This window comes from Schistocerca serialis, chromosome 4 (assembly GCF_023864345.2).
Source record: "Schistocerca serialis cubense isolate TAMUIC-IGC-003099 chromosome 4, iqSchSeri2.2, whole genome shotgun sequence".
Classification (NCBI taxonomy): Eukaryota; Metazoa; Arthropoda; class Insecta; order Orthoptera; family Acrididae; genus Schistocerca; species Schistocerca serialis.
Window position 1 is genome coordinate 142,125,272 of NC_064641.1, and position 18,255 is coordinate 142,143,526.

The following is an 18,255-nucleotide window of genomic DNA, read 5'->3' on the forward strand; positions in this document are numbered from 1 at the left end:
TTCACTTTTACCTACGTTCACTTTCAATTTAAAGTACTGAAACTGAAATGAAAACATCGTTAATTTCATAATACTTTCCATAAAATTATATGATTTCATGATGATTGGACGAATATGATTCAAACAGAGCCCCGATTTGGTATATAGGTCAGAGGAAAATGTGTGGAAAAAAATACTGGAATACATTAGACAAAAACACGATATTCGCAGACTAGTCATCCAAGTTCAGCAGTATAAACTAGTTTATCACTAGAGTGACCCTACAAAGAAAATGAGAGAGGGTGGAAATAAAAAAAAATTGTTGTGATACAAAGTAAGAGGCGAAAGAATGAGAATAAAATCAGATATAGTTTCAAAATTTGTACGCAGGAGGAAGATAAGGGAAACACAACTATTTGCGACACTTTGGGAAGAGGTTGTGAAACAGCAGATATGTTCATAGTAACTCATAGTAATATCATCGACGACAATGAGAGCTGGAACTGACAATCATGTTAAGTACGCCATATAATTTCAACTTATACTTTAGCGAGACCTAAAGGTCAATGTAACAACGCCACAAGAGGGCAAATTTATAAATATGTTGTACTGAAAGTAAACGAAGAAAGGAAAAGTCTCATGAGAAACTTCGGAGCGAAAGTGTCTGCACTGTATACTACCCAGATAGAAGAACGGAAGTTACCCCAGCAAATAAATTCTCGTTACTTGGATGAAAAGCAAAAATGAAAATGTTTTTCCCGTTTTATTGCCAATTACTGCAGAGGCAAATTGATTCTATCATTGTAGGCATTTTAATTATATTACGTTAGTCTGAGGGAATAAATTAACATCTTACGAAAGGACTGAAAAGTAGCTATGCATTTAAAAGAATGTTTCTTACTTTGTGGAATTGCTTGCTGGAAAATCTGCAATTGCCTTAAAAATTATAGGTTAAATGCATAATCATGAAAAATAGCAAAGGGAGATACCGAAAAAAACCAAACATAAACTGCTGAAATTTTACATGTAGATAAAAAATTTATATTTGCTGAATCTGTAGACACGAAAATGAAATAATTCTAAAACATGATAATATATTGAAAAATGATTCAAAGTAATTGATATAAAGAATAACATGGTGAGATGCAATCAGGGTCAATAGGTAAGAAATTGATAATAAAATATATAAAGACTGAGAAACGCAACAGACTAAAGAGGTTATAGCATTCCATTAAGGAATGCAATCATTATCACCAAGCACCTTTCACCAAAGAAGACAACAGTTTTGAGGCACAAAGCTGCAAGTGTTATAAGACAGATGATGTCTTGGTATAAACTTCTGAAATAAAATTCTTAATGTTGGTTGCGCCGCGCGGGATTAGCCGAGCGGTCTGAGGCGCTGCAATCATGGAATGTAAGGCCGGTCGCGGCGGAGGTTCGAGTCCTCCCTCGGGCATGGTGTGTGTGTTTGTCCTTAGGATACTCTAGGTTAAGTAGTGTGTAAGTTTAGGGACTGATGACCTTAGCAGTTAAGTCCCATAATATTTCATACACGTTTGAAAATTTTTTTGTTGGTTGCGAAACATAAATAACGCTTCTAATAATCAAAGATAGAACTGAAAGGTAGTTGAGAGATTTCAGCCGCTGCCGAACAAACTTTATGGCTCTTAGTATGCAATTCATATGTTAGCTGAGATTTAAATACGAGGTTTGACCTATAAGCAGTCAAAAAATTAAATGGTGACCTACAACAAACGCAGATTAATGAATGCAGAGAAATGTGTGAGCAGAGTGGAGATACTAGTACCACATAGTGTTTATAGCGTTTAGGAGTTTTCATACTTCAGATTACATGAGCCTTTCACTTATATACATATCAAGTCTTAGAAAAAAAAATTGGTGGTAAGGGAATTATGAGCCTGTTTACACCTCCTGATTTTTTTCACCACTTGGTTGACAAGTTACAGTTTTGTAGCAACCACAACTACCAAAGGCCGCAGAAATTATCAACTGACAAAAAGGAGGAAGAAGCTCAATAATGGCGCATAATCAAGAGTTACAAGTGCTCATGTGGATAACGAGAGAATCTGCAGGAACGGGAGAAATGTGAAAGTGGAAACCCCAGTGTTGAAGTGCTGGACATACCAATGGAGCGTGATTTCTCCCTCAAGGAAATAAAAGAAAATGAAGCTAGCGAATCAGGTGGTCTAATTTTCATGTGGCATACCGTACCCTTGATATGCCTGAATAAGAAAGTTTTAAAAGGAAACTGAAATAGGAATGTGATGGACGAATCCTGACTTCTTTCTGTGATTGACAGAATGTGTATTTATGCCTGTTCGACACGCTAAAAAAGTCCAATTCTCGTGAGCCGTTTTATTAAAAATATCATATTTGTCATAGTATTGAATACAGTGAAGTCGTGAATGCGGTTGGTCATCACGAAATAACTGTTGACTCCATGGTTTCTCCTTTTTCCAATGCTAGCCGTGTAACCTGGAGTGTTCGAAACGAAGTATGTTGCCACTTAAATAAACGGGCAGCGAGCCCGTGATCGATGTAAAAAACTAGTCTCTGCAGTTTCCTCCCCATCTCTTGGACACATCTTCAGAGATAAATTAGACACTGCATGGAAAGCTACAGTAGCCGATTTCTACCTCTGAATACGTGTCTCGCATATGAGGACGAAATGTCAGTGAATAGTTGCACTCATCGAACACAGCCCTTGAGCCCAGAACTTTTAACTGAAGTACGCACCAGTTGTTGAAGCATACATTTTATTGGTGATGTGAACGGATTGGTCCAAAACGTGAGATGCCATTAACGTTAACGGAGCCACGTAAGCATGTGGGGGTGATAATAAGGTATGATCAAAATGACCAGTAATAGTGAAACCTTAACGACAATTATATTCTTAACACTGTATTATCGGTCTGATAACTGTCATAGTTCCGTATAAGGCTATTTATCAGCTGAACAGCTAAATGCATTTTTTACTGGTGTCCGTGGAAGTGAAGGGTAGAGCTGCACTTGGACCAGAATGTAAAGTGCGGGTCGCAGTTGATGTTGTGAGCTTGCGAGGCGCCATCGGTGGTGGTGTCAGACGGCGGTAGTGCAGTAGCTGTCGGGGCTTCACCGGCAGACCGTGGAGGTCTCCTCGATCGCGCAGGCGCCGGTGGCGGGCGCCATGAAGAGCTTGCCGGTGGCGCAGACGCACAGCTGGTACACCGGCTGCGGGGGCGGCGGCGCTCGAGTTCCGTGCCCGTGCACGTGCGCCGTCTTCAGGCCCGGCATGTACACGTTGGGGGAGTCCAGCCGCACCTGCGCAACAGGGACACAACCGTCAGCCAGTCGGGAACGCAAACCAGGCACACCACATACGACCAAAGCACAGTGCTGGAAATCTGTTAAGGAACGGTAGCGCAACACAAGATGATATGGCAGATTGGCAGTGGACAATGAAGGTACAGATCAGACAGCAGCGCTGTGAACGGTATTGGAAAAATGCGCTGAGCGTCAAATGATGAGTCTGCAGCTAGTGCGACTTGCTAAAACACTTGTCAAGCTTCGTAATGGACTATTGAGCGCAGTACACTTTTCAAGATGGCACTAACTGAGACGTAGTAAAGTTAGATTTGAAAAGCGCGCCGCAGCGCATAGCGTGAAGCAGTCGCCCTCCGTTGTCTCCCTTTAGCGGGAAAGGGGAAAAGTGGGCTGTTCGCGTGGTTTTAAGAAGTGCTGGTATGGTCTCTCGGGGAGCTTTGGTAGTCGGGGCATCAAGAAGCGACTTCTCTGCCGGTGCTAGAGGGACAGCACGCAGACCGCGGCATCAGCGTAAGCGACGCGAGCAGCGGCTCCCTGGTATGGGGCGTTAACTGCTCGTCGCGAAAGGAATTTTCCTGAGTGTGGGTCCGCAAGGGGCCTAATCTGGAGTTCGGCCGTATGCTGTCGACCGGCGAGGAGGTTCTGAAAATAGGCGCGCCTTCCTGCGTCCGTTGAAACGGTTGGCAGCGGGCAGCTCGGCAGAGCATTTGGAGGTACTGCGTTGGTTCAGTTCTGGGAGTCGTAACGTACCAGAAGTTGAGTACTGATTGTTAACAGTTTCTATGAAGTTCAATTGAATTCAATTTACTTAGTCTTGTTAATTATTCCAGTCATATATAAATATTAGTTTCCCGCCATTCATTCTCGTCTGCCCACCCGCGGGAAGGTGCTAATGTTAGAAAGGGTTGTCCGTTTGTCCCCTTTTGAGGACGAAAAGTGGGGGGGGGGGGGGGGGGGAGTCAGAGTAAATCTGTGGTTTGGATTGCTTCTTTCCCCTCCCACCTTACCACCGGGTTTGGCGGCCGGGGTAGCCGAGCGGTTCTAGGCGCTACATTCTGGAACCGCGAGACCGCTACGGCCGCAGGTTCGAATCCTGCCTCGGGTATACTAAGACCTGATCAACTCTCTCGCCTGCCATAATTAGTATTACTAGACTCACGAGTAAAAGGTACTCTAGGAAATCAAAGAATTCCTTTTGCCTCGTGGTAAGAAGTAGTCAATTGCATAACGAATTCCTGCTCATCTGGAAGCTGTAACTTACGTAAATTTGTGTTTATGTATATTTGGCTATAATAAGTATGGTTGTTAATGTACGCCGTAATGGATTTTTTTATTTTGTTTCTCGTCAGCAAAAACTGCTGTGTGTTTTTTCCAATTCAATACTTTTTAAGGCTTTTACTCAACGTGCTTATGTGTTTTATACAGGTAGTTGGTTATTAGTGTGTTTTCTTGCCATGCAAAAGTATGCCATTTCATTACCGGTAGAAATTGTTGCCTTGAAAGGAGAATGTTCGCAAGTCCTACCTAGCGAGCGTGTGTGTTTGCCGTAAGTTGACTGGCAGAAATTTGTAAAATTTGTTTTTTTTATATATTTCGGAAATGTTATTAACTGTGACCCCCCCCCCCCCCCCCTCCGGTGTGCATGACTCATGCGTTTCGGTTTTTCTATTTTGAGAACTTTTGTAAGCAGGATTGTCTTTATATGTTGCAGACAAGTTAGATTCCACGCCATTTAATGAATGGAGTGCAATTCACCTGTAATTTAGCTGAGCTGTAAATATTATACAGCGTTGCGTTGTATACGTTAAATTGCTTGCCTGTACTTGCCTTTTACTGGCGTGAAATTTTTTTATAATAATTCAATAATTGAGAAGTCCTTTCCTATCGTAAATTGTGACTTACTTGTTAAATGATTGTTGGTCTTTTTTTAAAAAAATATATCGTCAAGTCTTGCAACAAATTTAAATAAAGAGTGTTACTGAAAATTGTGTGTAATTTCACAAGTTATTCCTTGACACCTACTTCCACTTTACATTTTGTGTACTGATTGAGATTAATAACCTTTGGTGAACCAGTAGTAATTTTACGGTTCACTAACGAACAAAGTTCCTTCAGTTCACTGTCATATGAAGGCCTAGGAGGGATGGATAGCCGTCTTGAAACATTGCAAACACGTTACATTTGAGTTACGTGCTGTGAATTAATGTTCGTATCGATGGACCTAGTAAGGTTTATGCTTCTATGATCCTCCTGCTGGCCACCACACGAATGGCCATTGCTGATCGCACACTGGGACGAAAGTATTAGCTGGGGTATGCGGCCAAAGATGCGTGTCACATCTTTGGCGGCATACGCAGTGGTTCGATCCTCGGGTGAAAAAGGACGGAGCAAGTGCTCGAGTGTTACTCACCTCGGCTCTCATGGACTGTGCTGCTTGTCCCGGGGGAGGTTCGAGTCCTGCTTCGGACATGGGTGTGTGTGTTTGTCCTTAGGATAATTTAGGTTAAGTAGTGTGTAATCTTAGGGACTGATGACCTTAGCAGTTTAGTCCCATAAGATTTCACACACATTTGAACATTTTTTTCACCTCGGCTCACTCTGAAGAGGGCTGGACGGTATTCACCCGAAATATTAGAAGAAGAAGCTAAATTTATGCGGCTGCACGCCCGAAATTTTATGGAACAGTCTTTACGGCGCGAAAACATGAAGATGCACTTCAAGCTCTATAACGAACGAGTGATTGGCATTTGTTTGTAACTGTAGAATTAGGATAGCTTGTCTTAGTTCTTCTTTGAGGAAGCTCTGTAATATTCAGCTGAATCTTGCATTTCAAACCTGGTTTATGACAAGAGCTGGCCATAAACATCGACCTTCGTGCTCTTTTGAAAAGGTACACCTCGCTTAGCCAGTTTAGAACACAAGCAGGAGGTTGCAGACGGTTCGAAGTAGTTTTCTGTTCTAATTTCATCCGGTAGGCTTCGTTATGAACAGGGCAGAAAGTTTCTAAAGATTGAGTGAGCTTTTGGAGCCGTTAGGCATTTTTAGCGATTAGTTGAATACCAATCCTACTCGGTAAAGATGCACCGGTCAGGTGAGGAATGAGGCTGCTTTCTAAAATGTTGGAAGAAGGCAGAGAACATGAAACGACTAGGTGAGTAAGACATGCTGTTACGATCCCTCGTAATGAAATCGAATTGGATATGATTTGTTCGGTTATTCATAATAGGGCGTAAGTGTTATTGAGTTACATTCATAGAAGCTCCAAGAGTATTAATTCTCCTTGGAAGCGTATGCACGGTAAAATATTTCTAATAACAGCTGCCTTTCAGCTAGCAAAGCATGAGCATGTTCCCGCTACGGTCGCAGGTTCGAATCCTGCCTCTGGCATGAATGTGTGTGATGTCCTTAGGTTAGTTAGGTTTAAGTAGTTCTACGTTCTAGGGGACTGATGACCTCAGATGTTAAGTCCCGTAGTGCTCAGAGCCATTTGAACCATTTTTGAACATGTTCCCATGGATCAGAATATCTCTTCAACAGTTGGCCAGGTCTTTTGAAACTGAGCAGAATGAACATCAGGGCTGATATCTACATTATCCTGTGACGACTTTTACGAATTTTCTCTGGAGTTTCTTTTTTTTTCCACGAAATCATTTGAGGTGTCGGCTCGGTGATGAAGTTGCTATGTTTCAGTTTTCCACACCACTTTTGAATTTTATCAACGCTACCTATCCAGGAAGACTTGAGTAATTTGAGAATCACTGGTTATCTTGGAATCCCCGCCACCATAGTGAACCTAGTTTCTAGGTTTTGCTGCTTCACATGTGATGCTACTATTCATTAGTTTTGCTCCCTTTCCTTGTAATTTTGATATTTTATTTGATGTAAATGAGAGGGTATTACAGATATTTTGTGTCTATTACCATGGGTATCCACTTTACCGTCCTTATCCAATGCTGATGTGTGTGGAATGTTCATGCAGTGCCACTTCAGGAACCATAAAAATAATCTTGTCATATTTTTGATGCTTGCTGACTGAGTTGAGAGAAGTGACCTTGAAAGGTAATAAATGTTAAATCTTTCCTCCACGTGCGTGACGCTATTTCCGCACTGCTGCTGTAAGAAATGAGAGTTTTCTTGAAAACAGAATTGTGATCCAATCCATTCCCTGCCTATAGTGTGAAGTCATTGTTTCCAAATTACATTGCGCTTTCTAATATAATTTAACGGGCTACGTTCATTAACGAACTCACACGACACTGCAAGGCAGTACAAGCAAGATAGAAAAGAAAAACAGATCCCAAACCCATACGCAGAGTTGCAGCCATATAATGAGTCAGTCGTTTGCAATAGCCAACGAATGTTTGGAGTTGTAGAAGTGTTGATGTCGTACATGCGAAACTTTGTTAACGGCACTGCAATACGTATACGGGTGAATACTGGAACAATACAAAACCGAAATAAAGTCGCAAACATTGCGTATTGGTCCGATTTATTTCAAACTCAGTACACAGTATGGGAATTAGTTAGGTCATATTCCAGACTTACTAAATCATAGTGCTGGAAGACGGAAGTTCATCATGAGATGGAGAAAAGAAGAGGGTAAATTATACCGACAGAAAAAAAATCACAATACCAAAAAGGAGTTGTGCGACATATACGAAAGTTGGTAGGCGTGTTTCCACATCTGGAAAACGACGTCTGTTCAAGTTTCCCGCTATTCGTGTTAAGAGTGGCGCTAGCAGCGCTGCTAAAAGAATGCAAATCAGGTTTGCTTTAAATACGTGCTGTAATGGTCGTGAGCGAAGTTTCCTTTGAGATTGAACGTGGCGAGTTCATGTTAGTCAAGAATATCTTTAAGGCGACAAAGACGCCATTATCAACACCTGACTGCGCTTGAACGAGGTTGTGAAAAGGGCTACTGGATGCTGGATATTCCTTGTTCAATACGGCAGAAAGACTTGGCAGGAATGTGGCCACTGTACATGTCTGCTGGCAGCGGTGGTCCCGAGAACGTACGGTCACAAGAAGACCGTGCTCCGGAAGGCGACTTGGCACTACCAGGAGGGAAGACCATCGTGCTCAGTGTGTGGTTCTGGCGAAACATACTACATCTGCAGAAGCAACGTGGGCAGCAGTTGCCACCATAATGATACAACGAACTGTTAAAAATGGGTTATTTCAAGGACACCTCCGAGCCAGGCGCCGTGTAGCGTGCATTCCATTGACCCCAAACCACAGCCATTTGTGAATTCGGTGGTGTCAGGCTAGAGTTCACTGGAGCGAAGAGTGGAGGTCTGTTGTGATTTCTGATGAAAGATGGTTCTGGCTGGGTGCCAGTGACGGCCGTGTGTTGGTAACACGTAGCCAGCTGAGGGCCTGTAACCAACCTGCCTGCGTGCTAGGCACATTGCATCTGCACCTGGACTTATGTTCTGGTGGTCGATTTCGAATTACAGTAGGAGCACTCTCGTGGTTATCCCACGCAACCAGACTGCAAAACTGTACGCCAATCTAGTGAAACCTGTTGTGCTGCCATTCATGAACAGCGTTCCAGGGTGTGTTTTCCAATAGGATAACGCTCGACCACATACCGATAATTTAACCCAACTGCTCTAGAAAGTATCGACACGTGACCTTGGCCTGTTCCATCCCTAGATGTGTTTCCAGACGAGCACGTGTGGGCCATTGTCGGACGACAATTCCAGCTTAAGTTACGACCAGCATTAACCGTCCCTATATTGACCGACCAAGTGCCACAGGCACGGGAACTCCATCCCGGAAACTGACACCCAGCACCTGTACAGGACGAAGCATATGGTTACGTTGGCCATTAGTACACCAGCATGTGATATTTGCAATGACTCAACTTGCACTTATATTAACCTGTGATTTTGCAATTTTAATAACTGACATATGTTACCCAGGCAAATGTCTTCCGTGATTTCGTTACTCTACATTAATTGCACAGTTCTACAAACAAATTTTTTTGTTCTTGCCAGGGATATTTGAACGTATACTGGGTATACTTGATATGCTGAATCTGAATCCAAAAATGGATTTCCCCAATTGGCTCTAGTTTCTTAGAAACAGGATATCTCTGATGTGTAGCGTTTAATCGTTAAATTGTCAGTAAATCGGTTGTGAATTCCGTAACTCTGTTTGCCTATTCATTTTATATTTTGTGACTGCGTATGTACAAATGTAGTATCTTATATGTTACACGTTACAGAGGAGAATGTGAGATTATGGGACGTGGTAGTAATTTGAGATACCCTCTAATGTCTCACAATTTCAAGGAGAGAGGAGAGTCTGTTGGTCACACTGCTCCATCGTAAGTCAGGGTCCCCCACCCCACTGTTTGTGCTCAGAGTGGGAGTCGAGCAAAGAACGAGCGTATGAGAGTACGTGATTTGTGTAATAGCTGTTAAAAGTTTTTGTTAGTGCAGAATTTCTCGTTAATTGTTCAAAATTGCTCTGAGCACTATGGGACTTAACGTCTGAGGTCATCAGTCCCCTAGAACTTAGAACTATTTAAACCTAACTAACCTAAGGACATCACGCACATCCATGCTCGAGGCAGGATTCGAACCTGCGACCGTAGCGGTCGCGCGGTTCCAGACTGTAGCGCCTAGAGCCGCTCGGCCACTCCGGCCGGCCTTCTCGTTAATTGTATCACGAAAAAGGTATGTCACGATTAGTTATTACATTATTATTAGTTAAATGTAAGTTAAAGATCATATTGTAAACAACACTGTCTTATTAGTTTCACCTTATGTTATTTATAATACTATATTTTTGCAAATTTAGTTTTGATTTTAGTTTATTCTTTTCACAGATAAATATGATTTCTTCACGTGGAGGTTCTTTTAACTCTCCTGATGTGTTCTGCTAAATTTTTGGAGAATACACTCTGCAAGAACAACGGAAGAACATCACTGACTTTGTCAAACAGGACTATCCTGCGTAGTTTGGCATTAAACTGGGGGACCAAGATAAACATTGGGATCCTCATAAAGTTACCAAAGCTGTGCGGTGTCTTTACGACTAAATGAGAAGAACTCTCTAAAAACAGGAACTAAAATCACAGCTTACCGGACAAGAGAAGAAGATTTACTTCCATACTTCAGTCAAGGTGGTGCACCTGCTTACTACAGTGACAGCCCTGGTTTACTGATAAAGGGGGGACTACCTAAATATCAGCCTCAAGACTGGAGGCTTTTTATCGATTGCTCAACCAGAAGCCTAAAATGTGTGTTGTTGCATAATAGTAACTGCTATGCATCCATTCCAGTTGGCCACTCTACGAAACCTCATGAGTAATGCGAAAATATCCAGATGATTCTCCAGAAACTTTATTATAGTCAACACTAATGCCCTACCTGTGTTGGTTTAAAAACGGTTAAAATTTTGCTCAGACATCAAAGTGGCTACACAAAATTCCCTTGCTTTATTTGTATGTGGGACAGCAGGGCAAAGCATGATCACTGGGAAATAGATTCATCGCCATCAAGAAATACTTTACTGTAGGACTAGCTAATATCATAAGAGAACCATTAGTTGATGGGGACAAAATCGTTTTTCCACCACTTCATATCAAGCTTGGTCTAATGAAGCAATTTGTGAAAGCAAAGGACAAAAACAGTGACTGTTCAGAAACCTGGACTCATAAATGAAAAATTAAAAGCTGGTATATTTGATAGTATCCAAATTCGGAAGCTTATACATCATTTGGAATTCATTAAAATTATGAATTGCATTGAAGCATCTACCTGGAGCAGTTTTGTCTCTGTTTCAAGAATTTCTTGGGTAACTACAAAGCACATAATTATGAGGATCTGGTGCAAAACATGCTCAGAAACTTCAAAAGCTTAATGGCTAACATGGGAATTAAGATTCACTACCTCCACAGCCATCTTGATAAATTTCCAGACAATCTTGGTGAATACAGTGAGGAACAAGATGAATGACTCCATCAAGATTTTCAGGTGATGGGAGAACGATATCAAGGTAGATACTACAAGTACATGATGTCAGACTACTGCTGGAATGTTCAGCGGGACTGTCGTGATGATCAACACAAGAGAAAATAACACAGGCGGAGTTTTCCCACATGCTACTTGTAATGTTTTTAAAAGAATATCTGTTTTTTCCTTTCTTCTTCTAGAAATGCTGAATCAACAATGAAACTGCGTTTTCTTTATCCTTATCACATGTTGTTCTTATTTTCATTTGACTGTGTACGCAATGTAAATCAATTAAAATTTTGAATTTTTGTTTGTTTATCTACATATTGTACGTTACCACAATAGATAGAGCCAAACTAGCAAAACGAATGACATATTCGAACTCAGGGCCATAAAGTTACGCTAAATTCATTGTCAATTAATTGGCAAAAAAATCTGTGTTGACCAGTGTTAGTCATGGTGCCGCGATTTTTCTCCGTCGGTGTATTTCGATGTCTGTATTTCAGTGACGCTGTATTTGTGCAAGGTGTGATGTGAGGAGTTATTTGAGATATGAAATAAAATCTGGGGAATTTCGGCCGCCAAGTGCAAGTCTTATTTCAATCGACGCCACAATGAGCGACTTGCGTGCCGGTGATGAGGATGAAATGATGATGAGGATAACACAACACCCAGTCCACGAGGGCAGAAAATTTCCAACTCAGCCGGGAATCGAACCCAAATCCGCAGCATGGGAGGCAAGCACGTTACCACTCAGCTAAGCCGGCGGACACTTGAAATGTGCTTTGAATAATTATGAATATCAGGCAGCTGATATATATGGATACACGATAAGTACACCGAGTTAATGCATGAAACAAAGCAATTGCTGGAAGTTAGCAATCTGTGTAAATGTATCGGAGGCACAATTAAGATTCAATCGTCATTTACTCTGTTAAAACATGTTTTGTCTATCCAATGGTTAACAGAAAAGGGGATCAAGTACGTTAGCATTGCGTACATTTTATACTGTATACAGCCAATTCCGTTGCCGTTTCTATAACGTCAGACAGCTGTCCCTTTCCCATATTTTACTGCTTACCTAGCGCTTTCTCCAAGGTTTTTAATTCCCCTGGTCAACATGATCATCATACGTATTCCACACTGAGCATAAGTTAGGGTGTGATGGGACTGATCAAGCTCTACAGTTCCGGTAGCATCTTTTGAACAATTACAACAATACGCAGAAGAACTGTTCGAAAATAACTAATTTAACAATTGTATGGTCGTTTCTACCCACGATCGAAAGATTATGTTGTGCAAGAGCTGACGTACAAAAGCTATCATGGATATGGTACACTGCGACAGTGGACATACATATAGTGTACAAAATGTTTACTAGAGCTTCATTAATGTGAATCTACTGCTAAATGTCATACATACTGCATTTTAAACAAGAGCATGCAGAGGGCATGAAATTAATTTACTTTCGGCGGAGCATTGTCATTTAAGACAAAGCAAAACTGTCTACGGCGTACGAACGTGAACAAAAACTGCTTCATTTCACGGTCATTGCTCAGCTGAATACTTCCTGCGTCTGGGAGTCCTAACCTAGCATTCGAATGGCCAATCACGTTTTATGTGTTTTATAATCAACATGAGAGTTAGGAAGGAAAGAAAATGGGCGATCCAAGCATTTTCCTTAAGTGTGTATTGCTGTGTGCAATCCCTACATCACACCGGAAAATATGTCTCCATGGACCTGCCGCCGCTGTAAAGGAGATGTACTCTTCCAGATCAAAAAGAGCCTATGAAAGATGTTTACGTTTAGCGTATCAGAGATCTAAATACTAGGGAATTTTAATGTTTTGAAAGCAGGGACAACTGAGGGAGCGAGAGAGAGAGAGAGAGAGACAGAGTGAGCCAGCAATGCTAGTTGGAAAACTGGTTGTTTTTACGGCAGGGTGACTCACTGCGGACCATCAACGAATGCGTGAACTTCGCTAACAAACAGGGAAGAAACACTTTCCTGCCAGTGTTCTCATGCAAGGAACTTATTGGTTAACGAGGTTTCTGGTGGCTGAGACTGTTGTCTTTTCGATTCCTTCGTTAATTTTTCAGTCACCTTCAGTCATTATGCACAGAAGTCCTCTTGAGAACTTTCTTACCTAAATTCTCCAGCACACATCTCATTGCGACAAAAAACAAAACCATAACCTGACAGATCACTGGATCTCCAGAGTACCATGCAGAAAAAAGAGAGGCAGTAATAATTCGTGAAAAGTAATTGTCTATAGTCCTGTCCAAGAAAAATCACTGCTGTAAGAACAAGAATGGGTAATATCTTGAGGACACTCGACTTAGTACAGTTGATGAAAAACTGATCAAGCTCTATATGTTTGAGACAGTGAATAATTTTTTCAGAGGTTGGGGTTCGCTTTGCTGCTCCTCTTTAATGTTTCGGGAAAGCATCTTTGCAAAATCACTGTCCCAGGACACTCACAATCAATAAAAACTAATAAAAAAGGAACATGTAATAAAATGCTTTTTTATTCCAGTCTCTGAACACAAATGAATTCGTTAGACGATAACCGGTTTCAGTCTGTAATGACCATCTTCAGATCTAATGTTTTTATATAACGAAGGCTGTCTATGGACCTTCTCAAAACATCTTGTTACTTAAAACAGAATACAAATGGCAGCTACTTATTAGGGATTAACAAAGATATTTATGGGTACATCATTATATCTTAAAGCAGAAGAGACGTGTAATGTTAATTTAAGCGTGTGAAAAGAATACAGATTAAGGACACAAAATCTATAGGGTCTCGACATCAAAAAGTGGAAAAAAAAATCAATGAGAAAAACGATCTGTACGCATAAGGTGGTATAAGATCGAGGAAAAATCAGAAAAAGGATGCACGTGCAAAAAGAGAGAAAAAGATAAAGGGAGTGTCATCTCCACTTGGTAAGAGGGAAAGAAATACAACGTATGAATGAATAAATACTTGGAAGAAAGGAAAAAAATCTAGCAACGGAAGGAATAGCTCACAATTTTTTTACCTCAAAGAGATTATACTGATTCGAGTCACTAACTATAATAATAATAATGACCGACAATACGCTGCTCTACTGTCCTACACCTTTCCGTATCTTCTTATAGCTGTCTCTGGGTTGCTCATAAGCCTTCTGTTTCGTGTCCAGATTGTTCGGTTCATTTGAACCTCATTTGACGGGCGTGCAAATTTAATTATGAGTGCTTCAGCGGTTGTAATAAACTTTTTAATCGACGCAGACCACACACGCATGTTTGCATTTCAAATCAGATGCTAATCTAATCCGTAACGCAAACAAAATTGGTGTACTTGATAAACGAGCAACGTAATTAACCGCGAGTTTTCATACCATAAAATCGGAAGGAGCAATTTCTTGTTTCATACCCGATGATACGGCGAACACTGAACTTGGCCCAGTGTAAATGTTTCGGTCCCTGAAATATGATCGGGAAATACATAAGATAAATGGCTAAAAAATTCTGGCCGAATGAAGTATTATGTTGTGAACGGATAATTATATAAGTCTAACATAGCTACACACACCACAATTAGAAAGTTCGAGCCACTGCCCGACTGTCATTAAAGTCGAACTGAGAAACATTTCGTGACATGCTCTCTGTTATGAAGTACCAGCTCAGCCTCAACCATAAAGCAACAAACATCTTTTAAACACCGCAACGCTTATTCACTTCTTCTGTTTGAAGAAAAACTTCGAGATGCAAAACACAATTTTCTTTACTTTTACCCATTTATTGTTCTGTCGTACATATTGCTAATTGTTACCTTGTCCTGTCTTCATACGAAACACTGGAGCGGTATACCAGACAACAGCGCCAAGAACTATAACAGGCTGTATGGAGTACGTTCCATATGACACTGCCAGCTGATAACGTCTGACGTTATGTAAGAGTTAAAACAACACTTTCGGTTACACATATATTGCTGAAATATGAATGGTGATGTGTCACTAAATAACGGGATAAAAAAAGGTATACTAAAAGCAGTGGAGATTTTCGCTCTGTCGACTTGGAGAAGATATTGAGAGGCCTCTGCTCACGAAACGAGAGCCGTAACTCAAGATTCGGGCTGATAGCGGTATTAGCTTTCCAACTAGCAACGGTACCGTATTGAGGGTTATCCCCGTAGCTATGACAGAGGTCAGCCTGGTATGGAAAACGGAAGATGGCAATGGTCTGAGCTGCCTGTCTATGAGGACGAAGCAACGACCAGCAGTAACATCTTATTTAATTCAGTTATTATTGGTTTCTCCGTTTTTTACTTGATGCACTTAACTAAAAAGAATTTCACATTCGGCGCGTTACTCTTTTATTTGCAAAGCCTTTTCTGTGTTCATTCCGCAAATATGGATATACATGTTTTTACACTTATATTGTTTTACTTTAAAAACAGTATTTTGTTTATTTACGATGATTTGCTCCTTGTTCACAAATACCGCAAATCATTGCTTCTTCCCTCTTTCTTAGCGGAGGTTGGTATCGAAAGAATTTTGTTACACTTATGCACTTGGCAGTTCTTGTCTTTCTGCCCTTTCTCTTACGCTGCATTGGCGTTATTTTCACTTCAGCTCAGTTCTGCAAATAGAACTGCTGCTATACGTGTTCTCAATCAGCCCAATATTATAGCTGGAACAATTTGTATGACGTATTTTGTTGGTTTTCTGAGGGTAGTAGTTTTCTAGGAAGGTGAGGTGGTGTTTTTTGTTCTTCTTTATCCTTATGACTTCCATGCCTGTTCCAGGTAGTAATTTTATATTGGTTTTGATCTAAGTGTTCTGCAAAAGTTGAATGATTCGTCCTATACTGCCATGGTCTTACGTGTCCTTCGTATCTGGTGTCAAATGTTCTCCTGGTTAGACCTACCTGCCTTCCATCATATTCATTGCACTTCAGTTGGTATATTCATGATTTCTGATATGGATCAGTTATTCCTGTTGTTTTCGGAAAGTATTTTTGAAATGAATTGTTGGTTTGGTGAGCTGTTTTTATGCCTTCTTTCTTGACACTATTAAGATATTCCGCCTAACATCTTTTCATTTGTGTTTCTTCCCAACTTAGTATTGTTGCTGTTCCTGTGTTATGTGTGTGTTTGTTTGTATGGGATTCTGTTCTTGTGTTGATAACAGCGGGGTGTTAGCTCTTTTCTGTCAAACTCAATGAAAAGGTTGTTAACAAGTAGTCAGAAGTAGAAAACATTTTTAATTATTATCTTTAAATTTGTAAGGAAAATAGGGTCCAGCTATTCATTAGAAAATGCAAGGCAGTTTATGGAAGAGGCAATACCTACGCAATCTGATGAAACTGAAATTCAAACCACCTCTCCTACCGAAAACACCATTACAGAAAATACAAAGAGGACTGAATGACACAGCCTGTAGAAAAACGATATAACTTGAAATACAGTCAATATAAACCGTTTAACAAACGAAAAGTTTAGACTTAGATAGAAAAATCATTTTGGTAACTGCTTGTGGGAACCCGAAATCAAATATCAAGTAACGGATTTATACCGTTGAAGGAGTTTTCATTACATAATTGTAACTGCTCATTAAGAATGAGTCTATCATTTCGAGAAAGATGTGAAAAAAGTCTGTTGCTACCAGTGCCTTGACTTGTGTGAGCAGCCCACAGTGGCTTGCCTACCAGGTATTCTTTTTAAAGAAATTTTGTGACTAAAGCTTTATTGCTTGATATTTATTTTATACATGACATCCCAGTTTGAATATTTTATTTCTGATAAAGGCACTCATAGAAGTGGGAAAAACCAGGTCAAAAGACTTAACTTTTTCGACCAAAGGCTTTAATTGCTTTAATTTTAATTTGTAAATGGTCGCTGACCAGCACCCATGTTTACAACTTTATTAATAAAATGTCAATTTGGTTTTCAGAAACACGTTTCAACAGAAAATTTTATACATGCTTTCACTGATCGAATATTAAATTATGTGAATAACAGGACATCATTGGGATATTCTGTGATGTCAAAGGCTTTTGATTGTGTGAATCATGAAATTCTTCTAAATAATCCTAAGTATTATGATATATGAGTGAGACAGTGCAAAAATGGTTTAATTCATATTTAACTGAAAGAATGTAGAAGGCTGAAATTAACAGTGCAGATAGTCTACAGAAATCAGCAGAATCCTCTAACTGGGGAGGTATCAAGAATGGCATTCCACAGGGTTCAGTCTTGGGTCTCTTATTGTTCTCAATATATGTTAATGGCTTGACAGTCTATATTCATGAACATGCAAAGCTAGTTGTTTTTGCTGATGACAAAGGTATAGTAATCACACCCAACAAACAAGAGTCAGCTGAGGTAACTGTAAATAATGTCTTTCATAAAATTATTAAGTGGTTCTCCGCAAACGTACTCTCACTAAAATTTGAGAAAACACAGTTAATACAATTCTGTACAATAAATGGCATAACACTATTGATAAATATAGACTATGAACAGAAGTTTGTTGCTAAGGCAGAATACTCAAAATATCTGTGTGTCTCCATTGACGAGAAATTGAACTGGAAGGAACATATCGATGATCTTCTGAAATGGTTAGGTTCAGCTACTTCTCGTATTAGGGTTATTGCAAATTTTGCTGATAAAGATACCGGCAAATTAGCCTACTATGCCTATTTTCATTCACTGCGTTCATATGGCATCATATTTTGGGGCAACGTGTCATTAAGAGCGAAAGTATTCATTGAACAAAAGCGTGTAATCCGAATAATAGCTGGACATCACCGAAGATCACCTTGCAGACATTTATTTAAGGAACTCAGGATATTCACAGTACCTCCGCAATACATATATTCACTTATGAAATTTGTTATTAATAACCCACCCCAATTCAAATATAACAGCGAAGTCCATAACTACAACACTAGAAGGAAGGATGGTCTTCACTATTCTGGATTCAATCCCACTTTGTGAGA

General features: G+C 40.3%; 1 protein-coding gene across 1 annotated transcript in view; it reads right to left on the bottom strand.

The window, feature by feature from the left end:
* Positions 1-994: 994 nt before the first annotated feature.
* Positions 995-18,255, bottom strand: part of LOC126474160 (delta-sarcoglycan) — a 469,148-nt gene continuing 451,887 nt past the window's right edge. The window contains exon 8 of the mRNA XM_050101616.1: positions 995-3,300. Within this exon, the coding sequence (XP_049957573.1) occupies positions 3,112-3,300 (189 nt within the window). The 3' untranslated portion in view covers positions 995-3,111. The remainder of the gene's footprint in view (positions 3,301-18,255) is intronic.